The sequence below is a fragment of the Grammomys surdaster genome, unplaced genomic scaffold (assembly GCF_004785775.1).
Source record: "Grammomys surdaster isolate TR1022 unplaced genomic scaffold, NIH_TR_1.0 125669, whole genome shotgun sequence".
Classification (NCBI taxonomy): Eukaryota; Metazoa; Chordata; class Mammalia; order Rodentia; family Muridae; genus Grammomys; species Grammomys surdaster.
The window spans coordinates 329,509-346,101 of NW_021620506.1; the positions used below are offsets into that span (position 1 = coordinate 329,509).

At 47.5% G+C, this 16,593-nt stretch overlaps 1 protein-coding gene across 1 annotated transcript in view; it reads left to right on the plus strand.

The window, feature by feature from the left end:
- The window catches only part of Chat (choline O-acetyltransferase), a 51,793-nt gene that overhangs the window by 435 nt on the left and 34,765 nt on the right, over nt 1-16,593 (plus strand). Inside the window, exons 2-6 of the mRNA XM_028787542.1 lie at nt 3,441-3,632; nt 4,429-4,547; nt 5,755-5,808; nt 10,638-10,818; nt 12,753-12,930. Of these exons, the coding sequence (XP_028643375.1) occupies nt 3,441-3,632; nt 4,429-4,547; nt 5,755-5,808; nt 10,638-10,818; nt 12,753-12,930 (724 nt within the window). The remainder of the gene's footprint in view (nt 1-3,440; nt 3,633-4,428; nt 4,548-5,754; nt 5,809-10,637; nt 10,819-12,752; nt 12,931-16,593) is intronic.

Below are 16,593 nucleotides of genomic sequence, written 5' to 3' on the forward strand. Positions count from 1 at the left end.
AGAGTAACAATCAATATATATTCTAGTTTTTTAGAGATATATATATATATATATATATATATATATATATATATATATCATCTCAGATATATGTGCAATTAAGCAGTCATATTGAGACTTATTATGTGGTCCGGATGATAGCTATCTCAGCTATTCTGTAAAGTGGTCGGAAGTTGTTACTGTGACCATTTGGGGGAAGCAGTTTGGTTGCCAGTGTTTTCCTGGTCCAAAGAGAAGCTTCCTTATTATGGATAATTGCTCTGCTTTGAAGGATTGTCTGTTCGGTAAGGCTTCTGACTGCACTGTTTTGGGGGTGCAAGATAATTGATGTTTAGAATAAGGTCTGGAAAGGTTTAGGCACATTCAGAGGGTCTGGAACTGAGCACTGGAGAATCTGTGGTTACGTTCCTCTTGGTTTTTGTTTGTTTGTTTGTTTTTGTTTTGTTTTGTTTTGTTTTGTTTTTGAGACAGGATTTCTCTGTGTATTCCTGGCCATCCTGGATCTTGATCTGTAGATCTGGCTGGCCTCAAACTCACAGAGAACCACCTGCCTCTGCCTCCCAGAGTGCTGAGATTAAAGGCAAGAGCCACTACCACCCAGCTCAGTTAAGTCCTTCTTTGTACTTTCAGCCATGTAGCTGGGGTACTAGGATAAGTATTGCTGTTGTTATCTCTGCTGTTGATTTGGTTTGGTTTGGTTTGTTTTTAAAGGCAGATGCTCCTTGAGTGCTTATTATGCCTACATGCAGAGTCCGTCAGGAGTCTCACCCAAAGTAAAGGGAGCACACACAAAATGAAGGCAGAGGTGCCAGGTTCTCATCCTCTCTTGATTACCCTGTGGGCCAAGTGAGGCAGGTATCAATGCTTTGAGGGCAAAAGTAGTTTCTGACTGCCAGCTACAGCCTTGGGTTGCTGGGCAATGCAGGGAAACACACCCCTGGCACCAGTCAAGCCCTATCTCTCTCACCTCCCCCAACCTCACTGTACCCCAAGTTGCACTTCAGATGGCTTTAAGCCCAACGTGCTTGCCTAGGCAAGGCTGAACCCCCTTTCCGAGCCCTGGCACATCCCAGCAGCTCCAGCGGCTGCCACTGGTTCAGCCCAGGAACATCCAAACATCATCTTTTCCACTGGTTTGAAACAACACTACCCTCCCTGGGCAGCCTCCCTCCTGCTCCATCTAGCCTTCCAGATGGAGCAGCGCATCTCAGTTCAAGTTCCTGCATGTGCTGGCCCCTCTACCACACCTTTCTCACCCCTCCCTGGTCCTATGAGAACTTCCTGTCTTCTGCCCTTGAACTTGCTTTTAACATTGCCCCAACCTCTATAGCTGACCCATGCCTCTCCTGCCCATGGTATCTATGGCATGTCCCTCTCCTCCCGTGTTGTGGGATGTGATTTCCTGGAGGGCAGACTCTTTCTCTCCACTGTCTCTAAATCCAGTTCATGGCCTGGCTCATTTGAACCACCTAGAAATTTGTACAGACTACAGAATCCCAAGTCGTAGGTCCATGAGAGTCAGAGTAGGAACCATGCCTGGAACTGAGATGCCTAAACCGAGATTTGCCAGGTTTACCCACCACCCAGGGTGTACCACAGGACAAGTGAAAGCTCAGGCACTTTAGCCAAGCCTGTCACCACTCTTGGCCAGACCACCACCTGGGCTATGCCTTCTAGAGATACTTGCCTGTTCCAGCCACACTGACCCCCATAAATAGAAGAGGAGGAGCCTGAGTGGCTGAGAGGGGTCAGCCTGGTTTTCTTGGAGTGGGTTAAACAACACAAAACACTGTCCAGACCCATCTGTGTATTTGCATTGCTTCCCAGGGCAGCAGCACCAGAGTTTGTTGCTGACAATCCACCTCTAGTCAAAGTAAGTGAGCTCCAGGGACAGGACCAGACAGGCAAAGGACTTACTCATCTATCAGTTCTGAGCCTCAGGAGAAGACAGGTGCTTTTGGCAGCCCACCAGGGTAGGGTGAGCCCTTGGCTACCTGAGAGAAACAATTCACCACTTTACAGAGAAGAAGCCCCTGGAGAAGAGTACCCTGCCCTATGCCAACTGTGTACAATTTAACAACGGCATGAAAAAATCTCACTTCGCTATTATCAAGGGCTGAGAGAGGGAAATAGGAGGGAAGAGCAGAAAGGCTGTGAGGGACATGGGAGGAAAACCACAGAAAAAGGAGGGGAAGTGAACTGGGGGTGTGGCTCAGCAGCAATTTGCCTAGAATAGGACAGGAGAGGGGAAGAGGGGAGAGGGGAGGGGATAGATGGGGAGGGAAAGGGAACAGAGAAGGGGAGTAGAGGAAATACATTAAGTAAAAATTACTATGTGACCTGGGATTAGTTTCTCTACACTGTGGGTCTCAGTTTCCCCATCTGTAATGACAAAAATCCCTGCCCTGGCTATGTGATACATTGAAGACAAACATATAAAGCCCCCAATGGTTGATCAGCTGGAACAGGCAGTGCCCGTGTCAGGGGACCCTGTGGGGCTTCCTTTCTGACTGTCACCTCTCTTAGAGCCCAGAGGCCACAGGCTTCTTCTTGGGATTCCCTTTGGAGGGATAAGACCAGTTAACCAAACATAAAATTCGTTTGCTAGAAGCAATTATTTTTCTCTTATTTTCTTGGGGTCCATCAGGTAGGAAGAGTTGTGTCCTATGGATGAACAAGACTGAAGCTTGGAGAGATCTGGGCAGGAAAGACTTGCACTGTGCCTTACCTGACTCTAGTCCTATCATGGAACCAATCCTTTGCCTGAGTTTCATACCTGGAAGCATTTGAAACAAGAGGCACGGGGCAGAAATAGCCACTGCCCCAGGAAGTCTTTCCAGGAAGCTGGTCGGTCATGTCCCCACCCAAGGCCATGTTAATCCACCTGACTCTGTCTGTAAGAGCAGCACTTTCTAGTCTGAAAAGCATGCAGGCTCTTGAGCCCCAGCTGGGAAGAACTCCTATGTGGAGGGTGACCAGCAGTCAGCAGTACCGCCAATGATCTTTCATCCCAGACCCATCCTTTATGGACTGTTAGCACATTCACATCTGTCATCCCTTCCATCCTGTGAGAGGATCATTTTTCACAGAAGAACTGAGCCCTTACAGAAGGAGAGACTTTCCCAAGGACATACAACTGATCTGTAGCAAGGTCAGGGTGTGAACCCGCGTCTGTTTGGTGCCAAGAGCAGAGTCAGGGTGTGAGCCCAGGCCTAGCATCTGCATTTTGTGCCTTCCTGAGACCTAGAGACAGTATGGTGGCAGGGACAGCAAATGGGAGGGCCCTTCATTTATAATTCTGTTGAGCTACTTCCAGGAAACAGGGCCAAGAACAGGGAATGAGGACAGAGCAAAAGGAGACATGTTCTGCCATCAACTCAGGGGCAGGTATGAACCATATCAAAGGAAGTGAGCAAGAGTCCATGAACCCTCTTTTCCAGGAGTTACCTAAGTTGCCAGTGCCCCCGCTGCAGCAAACCCTGGCCACCTACCTGCAGTGCATGCAGCACCTGGTACCTGTAGAGCAGTTCAGGAAGAGCCAGGCCATTGTGAAGCGGTTTGGGACCCCTGGTGGCCTGGGTGAGACCCTGCAGGAAAAACTCTTGGAGAGACAGGAGAAGACAGCCAATTGGGTAAGGATTCCTGGACAGAGCTGACAAGAGACCTCTGGACGGGGAAGGAGGAAGAAAGGATATGGGTGAGGACAAGAGGTAATGGGCTTGGGAGGAGACAGAGATGGGTGGTAGACAGGAACACACGGGTAGCACAGGTTGGGTGACTGTAAGCGGGGGAGGCAGGCAAGATGAAAGAGGACTGGGGAAATAGGAGGACAGAGAATGTGAAAGGTGATGAGAGATGAGAGACTGGGAGAGATGGGACACAGCTAGGGACAGGGACAGGGAAAGATGGGGTAGAGATGAGCTTAGAAGTCAAAGCTGAATGACAGATAGGACTAAGGAACAAGGACAGGTAGTGGGCAGGGATGCATCACTGAAGACGGGAAAAGAGGAAGGGGTAAAGAGGATGCAATGGGGTGATAGTGAAGAGCAGTCTTGGAGGACCAAGAAGACGCAGGCTCAGCACACAGCTGGGGCTGAGTGCATTTGTGGAATAGGAGGATGGATGGATGGATGGATGGATGGATGGATGGATGGATGGATGGATGGATGGACATGTGGACAGATGGATGGATAGATGGGTGGGTGGGTAGATGGATGGATGGATAGATGGGTGGGTGGGTGGATGGGTGGATGGAAGGATGGGTGGGTGGGTGGATGGGTGGGTGGATGGATGGATGGGTTATCGACCAAGCAGAGCCTGATTCAGAGTAGACAGTACAGGACTGATGACCTCTGCTAACACAGTGCCTGTTTTGGAGGGGTGTTGGGGATCAGATGTAATGGCACCCCTCCCTGTGCTCCCTGGCAGGTCTCTGAATACTGGCTGAATGACATGTATCTAAACAACCGCCTGGCCCTGCCAGTCAACTCTAGCCCTGCTGTGATCTTTGCTCGGCAGCACTTCCAAGACACCAATGACCAGCTAAGGTGAGGCCATGAAGCCCTCTAGGTGCTCAGCAGGGAAATCATCCGAGATGTGGGGTCTGCCCTCACACCAGGAAGGCGAGGCCAGAACTTGTGCACTGGCTGAGCTTCCTGGGGCCAAGTAACACAGTCCATCTTCTCCCAGTGCCAGACATCAGGCCAGGGGGAGGTGGGGCATGCTATCACTCTGTAATAAACACATTTATTAGATGGTGCTAATGGGGGCCATGGGCCTCAGGGACCCACACAGCACTTCTGACCTGGGTCTATGAGCTGTCACTTAAAAGTAGTCCTGATTGGGACACGCTGCTGCTCCAGGTGTCTGAGAGTTCCTCCATGCCCCCTGGAGTCCTGCCTCAGACTCCTGGGGAGGGACATCCCTCCCTGCCGGTGCAGCTACCATCTGCTGCAATTTCAGAGTTCAGTGAGCCGCTGGAGGGGCCTCTAGGTGCTTTGAGAGTGGTGGTGGTGTGGGTAGGGGCCGGGAAGAAGGCTCTCCCTGTTGGAATCTGTCAGGATTTTATCCTCTCAATGTCTCAGTGGGGTGAACATAGGCACAGCCCAGGCCTAGCTCCCACTTGCCCCCCTCTCCTCTGAAGGGAACAATGAGGATGGATGGATTCTGAAGACAGTTCTCCAAATTGCATCTGAGGGGCATTTTCCTCCTATGCAATTAAGCCAGGCCTTGTCATCCATAGACAGTTAAGATGGCACTGTCTATGTCGCACCAGTCCCTGAGGCTTTCCTCCCAGGACTAACTTTCCTTTTCATTAGCCACTAAGTCAGTGGCTTGCCCCCAGGAGACTGCATTTCCCAAAAGATCCTGCCACGGAACTGGCCTTGCCTAGGGGAAACCTCACCCCTCACCTTCCCTTCTCTACCTCTTTTTCCTCAAGGTGATTCTAGCTTCCTTTCCCCACCCCACCCCCAGAGCTAAACCATCCCCAGTTCTTACCAAAGGACCATTTTTAATCCAAGGCCTCGGTTGGCTGACAGTACTGGGGGATGGGCTTTTTAACCCACACCCCATTAGTACACAGGGCCTGGCATATGGCAGGTGATACATGGGTGAGCTTGGAGCAGAGAGAGGGGCATGGAAGGCATGGAAGGAGAAGGAAAGGGAGGAGGAAGTTAGGAAGGAAAAAGGAGAGGTGGGAGAGTGGGGGTCATGGGGCTGGTTTATAATGCTCCTCTTTCCACATCCCTGCAGATTTGCGGCCAGCCTCATCTCTGGTGTGCTTAGCTACAAGACGCTGCTGGACAGGTAGGCCAGGGCCCAGCCCACAGTGGGTAGGGCTCTGCTTGACTGTCTCCTCTCACATCTGTCTCTGGAACATACAGGGTGCTCCAGAGGGCAGGGACCTAGTCTTTTATCCAGCTATGTGGTGTCTCCTGCCCAATGCCAGCACCAGGACATTGCATTAGCTCAGTTCTCCTGGCTGCTAAAGTAAGCACAGGCTTTCTCTGACCTCTGAAAATGGCCCTCCCTCCTGATCTCTTCTTTCCACCTATGGTGTGAACTAGATGCTGGGTCTGGAGATCCCAGGAAGTGTGGAGAAAGAAGCAGCATTAGAGGAGGTGCTGGTAAGCTAAGTGGTACCGTCGGGATGATGGGCTCCTTACTTTGAGCCTTAGTGTCTACGAGCCCACCCTAGCTCCTGTAGGTGGTGGTAGCTATGCAGGCAGTGAGTTCTCCTTAATGCTAGCAGAGTTGTCTCCCTCCTAGCCAATCCTGGATTACTGGGAGCACGGGGAGAGCAAAGAGCTATGGATGCTGGAATGAAGGAGGGGGCCTGAAAGAAGTGTTCTATGCATAGATATGCAAGTGAAGCTCAGAGACGGTTTGAAACTTAACTGATGGCCAAACAGCCAAGAACTGGAATGACAATGAGGTTGGGGGGGGGAGCAGTATTCACTCTCTGGTCTTTGTTGCTCCCAGTCAGTGTTTACCCAACCTTGGGACAGAAGCTAAGACACACACTCTCTCTGGGTAAGAGAGTCAGAGAGTCGAGGTGAAGCGCAGGCCCTAGGCTCAGCACACCAGAATCTGAACTGGGTTTTAGACAGAGCACTGACTTGGGGCCAGTCTGATAGCCCTTGTTCCATACTGGACTGCCAGGCCTGTGGGCTGCCCCTTCCAGCCATGTGTCCAGAGCTTTCCTTCGTCCTCAGACTGAGCCTGAACTCCTTGTAGAACCCACTCCTCCATTCACACAGCATCTCTGTCTTCAGAGAGCCTGTCTTTTTCAGCACCCTGGCTGCTGAGAAGAGCAAAGATTCCAACCCTGGCAGCAGAACCCAGGGGCTATGGAACCATCCCTTACTGGCAGGTTTTCCCCTACCCCCAACTCTCGCTTGAGTGTGCAGATACATGTATATGTGTGAACATATTACATGCATGCACACAGACACCTGTTTCCACAGAAGCCCAAATAAAGGTTCGTGTGTCCTGTACTTGCAAATATTGTAAGACTGGAACATTTGGAAGAGTGTCTGGGTAGGACACTCCATTAATTAGCTCTTTACTTTCAGTGTATTGATGTCCAGAAGATAAGAAGTTTGGCCCTTACCTGCTCTCAGAAGGTTCTCAATTGACATAAAATAGAACCCCATTCCTTCCCTAGATCCTGGGCATCCCCACTGGGGCATCTCCTGATCATTACAAAGGGGCCTGGTAAAGCTTCGCATGCTTCTCCCATGTGCATTCATGCTTACCCCTCCTGTCTTCTCAGTACACACAATGGCACACCCTGATCTGTAGGTCCAGGAGTCTCTTGTGGTCACTTTTTCTCCCTCCATGACATCCATGGTGTTCAGATGAGGTCACCACCTACCCCAGCCAGGTCCCAAGCATCCTTCCTACCTGGTCCACATTATTTTCCCTCTGTCACTACAGTCTTCTTTCTGGTGCTTCCTGGGGTAGACTTTGGTCCTCTCCTTATAGAAACAGAGCTATTAAAAAAAGTAAAACCAAAGCCAGATACTCTGGAAATATAGCTCAGTGATAAAGTGCTTTGCATGGTCTGGGTTTAGTTCTCAGTACTGAAAAATCAAATACAAAACAAACCCTCCAACACACACACACACACACACACACACCAGAACTGGGAGTGTTGTGTTTCTGTGATGGTGTATATGCTTAGAATGGACAAGACCCTGGGTTCAACCCTTAGCACTAAGGGGAAAAAAAGGAAAACATAATCCAAACCATACTTCTGCATCTCAAAGTTGCCAAGGGCTTTTAATGCACCATGCATAAGCTGCCAACACCTACCCTGCCACCACTGCCCCGGGGCCTATCCTTGTCCATCTTGGTAGCCTTTTCCTCATTCTTCAGTTGCAATCTTCTGCTTACTTTCTGCCTTCCATTGGTCCACTGGTAAGCCTCACGCTGTCTCTTGAGAAGAGTCTTTACTTTCAAATAGTGTAAAATACAACTAAAAAAATAATTACTAGAAAAAGTTTACAAGTGTAAAACACAAGACCATGTGTTGTTGTTGTTGTTTTTAATTCAGTTGGTATAAACTTCCATTGCTACAGATGCTTTTGGATTCTGACACAGGTCAGTCATGAAGTTTCCTGCAACATCCTCACTTTGAGTGGCTGTGGGGCACTCCACCTAGCCCATCTGCCTGGAAGCTTCTTGCCCTTTAGGCTCAGTTTAGTCAAACAAGCCTTAATGAGACTTCCGTTAGTCCTGGACTCTGCTCCTGCTTGTCACTCAACTTGCCTGAAATTCTCCTGTTTGCCAATTTGCAAATATGTTCTCCAGCCATACATCCCAGGACACATACACAATCAGAGTGGGTCATGTCTAATTACCATTTTATTCCCCAGACCTCAGAATAGTGCCTGGCTAGAAGTGCTCAGTAAACTTTAGAAGCTGAAAGGGCCAAAGAATAAACGGATCAGTGGATGGAGACGAGGTCAATAGCTAAATGGGTGGTGGGGAGATGAATATATGGTAGACGATTAGATGCACAGTGGTTGGATGAATAGCGATGGGTTAGTACTTGATGATGCGTATATGGCAGATGGATAATTGCATGTGTGCACATATGCATGGTGGATGGATGATTGAATTGATGGGTGAGCTAAAGATGAATGCATGGAGGTGGATGGTTTTACGTGTGGTAGATGAATGGATTATAGTGAGTGGGTGGATGGACGATGCATGGAGGGGGAGTGGGTGAATGAGGAGTGCATTAGTTACTTTTCTGCTGCTATGATCAAGTGACATGACCAAAAGCAACTTTAGAAGGAGGAGTTCATTTTCACCTATGGTTTCAGGGCAGGGCAAGGGGATGGCATAACGGCAAGGAAGGTATAGAGACAACCAGCGAGATAAGAAAGAAAGAAAGAAAGAAAGAAAGAAAGAAAGAAAGAAAGAAAGAGGAAAAGAAAGAAAAGAAGGAAGGAAGATGACTGAACACATTTGAACAGCACATATAAAGCAGAGAGAGGGAGTGAGAGAGGCAGAGAGAGAGAGAGAGAGAGAGAGAGAGAGAGAGAGAGAGAGAGAAGAGTACAGGGAGAGCCCAAGAAGTAGAGTAAAGCTATAAATTCTTAAAGCCCACCCCCAGTGATGTATTCTTCCATCAAGTCTACACCTCCTAAAGATCCTATACCTCCTCCAAACAATGTCATTAATTGGAGGTCAAAGGTTCAAATACTGAGCCTATGGTGGAGCATTTCTCATTCAACCACAATAGACAGGTATATGGTGAGTTAGTGGATGGATGGGTAGACTATAGATGGATGGCTATATAGTAGATGGATAGTATACACCCTGTGGATGGCTGGATAGATGGATGGATAGTGATTGATAGATGTATAGATGGGTCTATGCAGTGATTCTTAATCTTCCTAATGCTGTGACCCTCGTGTTGTGGTGACCTCCCCAACCATAAAATTACTTTTGTTGATATTTCCTAGCCGTCATTTTGCTACTGTTATGAACTGTAATGTAAGTATCTGTGTTTTAGGTGGTCTTAGGCAACTCCTGTGAAAGAGTTGTTCAGTCTCCAATGGATACATTGATAGTATGTGGATGGATGAATAGGTAGTGTATGGATAGATGCATGATAGAAAAATGATAGGTAGATGGATGTATGTTTACATGCATGATTGTTGTTGGTGGGTGGTGGATGTATGTATGGATAGGTAGGTGCATGGTAGATGTATGGGAAGTTGAATGGTAGATGGATAAGTGCATGAGGGATGATGGATAGATGAATGAATGAATGAATGAATGAATGAATGAATGAATGAATGAATAGTGGATGGATAGTGGATGAATGTATAGTGGGTGGGTGGATGGTGAGTGAGTGGATGGATGGGTAGTGGGTGGGTGGATGGTGGGTAGGTGGATAGATGGATGGATGGGTGGGTGGATGGATGGATGAATGGAAGGATCCATGATGGTAATAAATTGATGATAGACAGAAGGATGCATAGAGAGAAAGATGGACAATGTATGAATTGATAGTTTCGGTGGCTATAATGGGTAGATGGATGACTGAACATGCATGGTGGGTGGATGGATGGATGGATGGATGGACAGACAGATGGATAGATGGATGGGTAGAATGAGAAACATATCATTCAGAAACCACATGACAAAAGAAAGTACTACTTGGAGGTTTCGAGGAGAGATAATAAAGAATGGACACTTGAAGAAGAAATTTTCTTTAAAAGAGTGGGGCACAGGGGTAGAGAAAAAGGAGTACCAAGAAAGATTGGTGTAAGCAAAGGGCTAAATGGCAAAAATTACATGTGTATTACCAGAGAGTGGGGTGAGAGTGGAGTTGTGGAAATTCTGAGGTGCCCCATGAGCCACAGAAATGGAACAATCCATTACTTCACAAAATGAAGAACAGCCCTGCTGTAGTGCCATTGTAAGTTTGGTGCACCACTAGCCTAACCACAAGAAGCTACAGGGTAGAAACCCAGTGGTAGAGTATTTGCTTATCATGCATATGGCCCTGAGTTTGATGTAAAAACCTCTGAAAAGGAGGACAAAAATAAGGTTACCATGGAGCCCATTCCAATGCCTTCTCTCTTCCTCTGTCCTCTCTCCCTCTACCCTTCCAGCCACTCCCTTCCCACTGACTGGGCCAAGGGGCAGCTCTCAGGGCAGCCCCTCTGTATGAAGCAGTACTACAGACTCTTCTCCTCTTACCGGCTTCCTGGCCATACCCAGGACACACTGGTGGCCCAGAAGAGCAGTGTCATGCCTGAGCCTGAGCATGTCATCGTGGCCTGCTGCAACCAGGTGAGTGGCCCATGGCCACGGGCTCTCAGACTTGGAGAGGATGTGGAGCATATAATGGCTAGGTGTGGCTATCCATTCTTGCTTCTTCACAAGTGTGCAGGCTGGTTCCCCAAATCATACAGTGAGCTTGGAGTATGAAGTCTCCCAGATAGGATTTCCTACTCACTCCATCCATTTCTCTTCAGCAGCTAAGTTATAAGAATGAAAAAAAAAATCAGTTAGGGAATGAATCCCTGGGTTTGTATCCTTAAGAAGGCAAGGACTTAGGGTCATAAATGAGGTCCAATGTGGCCTTGAACTCTTTCTTCATCTTCATAGCTATTCATTTTCATATAGTCTATGTCCTTCTTGGAAATCAGGTGGATTGACAGAGTAAGGACTAACAGACAAGACCTCCCCTGTGTAAGACTGTGGGTCCAAAACTTATATTTCCTAATTTCACATAATTGCACACAATGACCCTGTAGAAGCGGCCCTTAGAGTCTTCATTTGACAGGTTAGAAGGTGAGACTTATCGAAGCTAATGGTATGTGTAAGAGGAAGAAGGATTCCAGGTCCTACCAACTGCCTAAGTCCAGTCAGGTTATCAGACATGGTTCTGCAGGGCCAATACAGGTCCCTGTGGCAGGGGAACAAGCTGAGCATAAAGGCTACTGACCCCATCTGGTGCCTACCACACTACGTATCCTGTATACTGATGCTACACAAAATATTTCACAAAGCAGAGTGGGGGTTAGGGAAGGGCCTTACTATCTTGAAAGCTTAAGTTTGACATCCATTCCTGCTTCCTACCCTACACCCTTCTTATTGTCTAATGTTTTCTTCCTGAGCTCATTTCAGTAAACTGAGAGCTTGGGGATAGCCTGTCCTCTGAGGGTGACTATGACCACTATTTGAGGGCTTAAAAGCTAGCAGGAGGCTTCCCAGCCTATCTAACACCAGCCAGCCACAAAATGAAAACCTTTCTTCATCTTCATTCAAAGAAAGTCAAACCAAATGTTTCTCATCCTCCATACGGCACATTATCCAAATCTTCTGGAAACAACCATAGATCAGGCTTCATGGACTTCAATGAGGGTGACAAGTGGGTCAATTACTTATGTCTGTATACCGAAAAGGATGTGACAGGCTGTGTAGAGAAAGAGACCCTTTTCCAACTCCAAGGATCTGGCTTTCAAAGCTGTAGAACGGTAAGGCATACATACCAAGCCCATGCATACATAGACACATGTGCATAGATATACCCAGTGTTTTGTGTGTTGTTGTTTTTCATTTTGATATTTGTTTACAACTGTTGGTTTGTTGTTGTTGTTGCTGCTGTTGTTATTGTTTAGATCTATAGGCACAGCTCTACCTATAGCTGTTTGATCTAGTTCACTGGGCACTGGATAGGTGTACCCCATTTTACTTAATCCAGTATACTCCAAAAACTGGTCAGGTTCTTTCTGCTGTTTTGCTGAATCAAAAGGTCTAATCTGCACACGTTTTAAAAAATATTTTTTTCCATGCACATGGCTCTGCTTCTCTAAGCCCTGGACTAAAGTCTGCAAATACAAGTGCTGCTGCTGAGTCATAGGCAACCTCTCTTAGTTTTGATTAACACTGCCTTCTAACAATGGTTGTACCAGTTTATACTTGACTCTCTGGAAACATGATGATTTTTGCATACTCTAGGAACCAAAAAAAATAAAATAAAATAAAAAAGAAAGGAAGGCAAAAGCTCTCTCATAGCTAAGTTTAATCTAGCCTGTGCTAGAGAGTACTTAGAGTCGAGTACAGTGAGCAGCTTTGGATGTTCTCCAAAAACTAAATAACTCTGAACCATTAAACACCCCGGGAACCTTGGGCCTGAGCTTCTCTGTGAGGTCTCCGTGAAGGCCTGGAGCCTTGGGCTGGCTGCCACAAGTGATGTGTTTGACCTGTTTCCCCCACAGTTCTTTGTCTTGGATGTTGTCATTAATTTCCGCCGTCTCAGTGAGGGTGATCTGTTCACTCAGTTGAGAAAGATAGTCAAAATGGCGTCCAACGAGGATGAACGCCTGCCTCCAATCGGCCTGCTGACGTCAGACGGGAGGAGCGAGTGGGCCAAGGCCAGGACGGTCCTCTTAAAAGGTTAGCGACAGTATCAGCCCATCTTCATCTCATCTTCACGTCCATTAGCTTTTCCTGCTCCAGGGTTAAGTGCAATCTCATTCCCATCAGCCATAGCGCGAGATGCTCTGCCTTCCAACTCAGGGTGTAGCAGTGGGGAACTTTGAAACAGAAGGAATCTATTGTGCCTTTGTGTTTATTCTGTGGGGTGATATGCTAGCTTTCTGGGCAAGATAAAGGTGCCCTAGAATTATGGATCATCTGAGAATACCAAGTGCAGGGGCTTTTGAGAGAGAGGAAAGCTGCAGCTGTGTTTTATGGGTGGGATGTGTGACGTTCATTTGGAGCCCCAAGTCACTGAAAGAGCAGGCAGATGGGGCCTTGGAGTGGGGACCATTTCTGGGACTTTAGTTGGCCTCCTTCTTCCCCTGGTTTTTCAGTCCTAGGACTTTTCAACTTGAACGTGACTCATGTCACTCACTCCAACTGTTCTTATGAAGCTTCTAAGCACCCTCACTAAGAATCCAGTCAGTCTCCCCCTCCTTACCTCCCTCTCCCCGCTCTGTGTGTGTGTTCATGGTCATGTGTATGTGAGTACACACGTGTGTACATGTGTACATATGGAGGTCAGAGCACAACCTTGGCTGTCATTCATCAGGTACTGCCTGTCCCATTTTGAGACAAGATCTTTCACTGTCCTGGAACTCAGCAAGTAAGCAAACCTGGCTAGACAGAGAGCCCCAGAGAGCCATCTGTCTCTGCCTTTCCCCATGCTGAGATTACAACAAGTGTTATACTATGATCAATGTGGGGGTTGTTGTTGTTTTGTTTTGGTTTTGGTTTTTTGTTTGTTTGTTTTTTGTTTGTTTGGTGGTTGGTTTTGGTTTTTCCAGGCAGAGTTTCTCTGTGTATCCCCGGCTGTCCCGGACTCACTTTATAGACCAGGCTGACCTTCAACTCAGAGAGATTCATCTGCCTTTGCCTTCCTAGTGCTGAGATTAAAGGGGCGTACCATCATACCCATCCTTGCTCAGTGTGGTTTTTAAATTTAACTTTACATGTGTTCTTCAGAGTCAATGAAGTCCTTAAGCTTGTAGGTTAAGCATTTTTATCAATTCAACTACCTACCTTTCCAGCCCCAGTTTTTATTTGTTTGATTTTTATTCTTCACTGCAGTTTCTCCTACCTCCACTCCTCCCAGTGCTTCCCCTTCTTCAACCTCCCCTCCCCTCTAGATCCATAGTCATCCTCCATTGAGAGAGAGAGAGAGAGAGAGAGAGAGAGAGAGAGAGAGAGAGAGAGAGCAGGCTTCCCAGGAATATCAACCAAACATGACATAACAAATTTCAATAAGACTAGGCATGAACCCTCATATCAAGGATGGACAAAGTGACCCAGTAGGAGAAAAAGGGTCCCAAGTGCAGACAAACTAGTCAGAGACACCCCGACTCTCACTGTTAGGGGTCCACAAGAACACCAAGCTATGCAACCATAAGATATATGCAGAGGACTTAGCTCAGACCCATGCAGGGTCCATAGCTGTCACTTCAGTCTCTATGAACCCCTGTGATCCCTGCTTAGTTGATTCTGTGGGTCATGTTCTTATGGTGTCTTTGATCCCTCTGACTCCTAGAATCCTTCTTCCCCCTTCTTCAAGATTCCCCTGGGTTCGCCTAGTGTCTGCCAGCCCCAGTTTTAAAAGTTTTCAGTCATCCTCTAGAAACTACTTTTCAAACCAAAGTCAGCCATCATTGGAGTAACGGCTTCCTTTCTTGCCTATGGTGGACAACATGTAGCAAGAAGCCAGACTTCCAGGAGCCTTACCCACTGCTAGGGATTGCAAAGGACTGGGCAATAATTCAGACTCTGCGTGTGTGTAACTAAGAAGACTGAGCTAGATCTAGGGTGTGAGAGACAGATAGGTCAAACTCTGTCCCCATGCAAGCCAGAGATAGGAACAGGACAAGGCATAAAGAAGTCAAAGTACACAGGAATGCCATCTTTATTCTTATGAAGCAATAGGGACAGCAGGTGCCACATGAATGGTCCAGGGCCCAAGTTGCCCTGTTCTAGAAATCATAAGAAGAGTGATTGGTTAGCAAAGATGCCTGTGCTGGTCAGGGGTGCTGGTCAGGGGTGCTGCTCAGGTGTGCTGGTCAGGGGTGCTGCTCAGGGGTGCTGCTCAGGTGTACTGGGGTCTGTCTCCCAGAAGATAAGCGCCTTTTCCAGGCCCCTTCCTAGAAAGTTCTTCCTCCAGACTTAGCCACCCTTGTGAACCATGCCAAGCTCAACTTAGAAGCCAGGGACTCATGCCCTCCTAAGCTTTCTTCCTTGCTAGCAGCATACTGTCATTTTGATTTACTTTTTATTTTAATCTCTCTTCCCCATCCCTGAGTGTGTTTGTGTTAGGGGCAGGTAATACACATATGCATGCAGGCGCCCATCCTTAGAGTCTGGAAGAGTGCACTAGGTTCCTAGAGCTGGAGTTACATTCAGTCATGACCCCATCCCCCATACATGGGTGGGTTCTAGGCCAAACTCAGGTCCTCAAAAGAACAGTAAGTGCTCTTAATCCCAGCCCCTGCTCCGTCCTCTTGACCCAATTTCTTATCCTAATGACTTGCTATCCTGCAGGAAGCTCTGCACCTGGCTGGTCAGCGCTCTGCCTCCCTGTCACTGCCTGTAAGGTCTGGGGGGACAGGGACCTGTTTGTTTTAACCTCTAACTACCAGGCCAACCACAGCAGTAGTGCAATTGCACATGTTAAATAAAATGATGAAGGCTTGCTAAGGATACTAGGCCCAGTCAGAATTATCACTCACCAGTTAATTACTCTTTCTTCTAAATATTGAGCACCTGCTGAATACTTGCTCCTAAAAAGAAGGCTGTAGAGGACACAGACATATGTGCCCCAAATCCATTTTCATGGATATGACTGCCATGTTGGGGAATTAATAACTTAGAATTTGAAGGTGGTTAATGCCCTCAGGAGACTGTAGTGAATGCACACCCTGCTCTTTTTCCCTCCAGGGATGGAGGCAGGCATCAAAATAATCACCTCTGCTGCCTGGATAGTTTCCACTTTATTAGCAGGCAGGCCGAGATGACTGAACGGGGTTGTCTTAGGTCTGAGTGCTTGGGCAGCACTAATCGGAATTAATTTGTTAATGGCACTTGATCTGGCTTTCTGAATGGAAGTGCTGTTTTTAAAGGAAGTTCAGCAGAAAGACATCACACACACCTCCCCTTGGGCAAATCAATTAATCCAATTAGTACCACTGGCGGTGTCTCTGCACAGCAGGAAACCAATTTCTCCCAGAGTGGCACCCTCTTCCCCAGAGCCACCACCGAAGGGAAACAGGGAAACCATTTCAGAAATGAACTACTTACTGCGGCATGACCAAGATCTGAGAGGGAAAAGGAAAGGATGCGGGTGAGTCTCTCTCAGAGCAGAAGCATCATCAGGAAGGAAGGGAAAAGGATGGAGATCCCTGGGTTTCTTATTTGACCCACTGAGTGGACGCTGGTAATGTTTACTGAGATGAGGAGTGGGCTGAAAATGGAGAGATTCTGTCCAAGCACATTTGATTTGGGCCACCCTGAGTCATCTAAGTGGACATGTCATGTTAGATCTATGTGTCTGGAGCACGAGAGATAGAGGAAGTGAGGGAGAGGGGGAGGGGG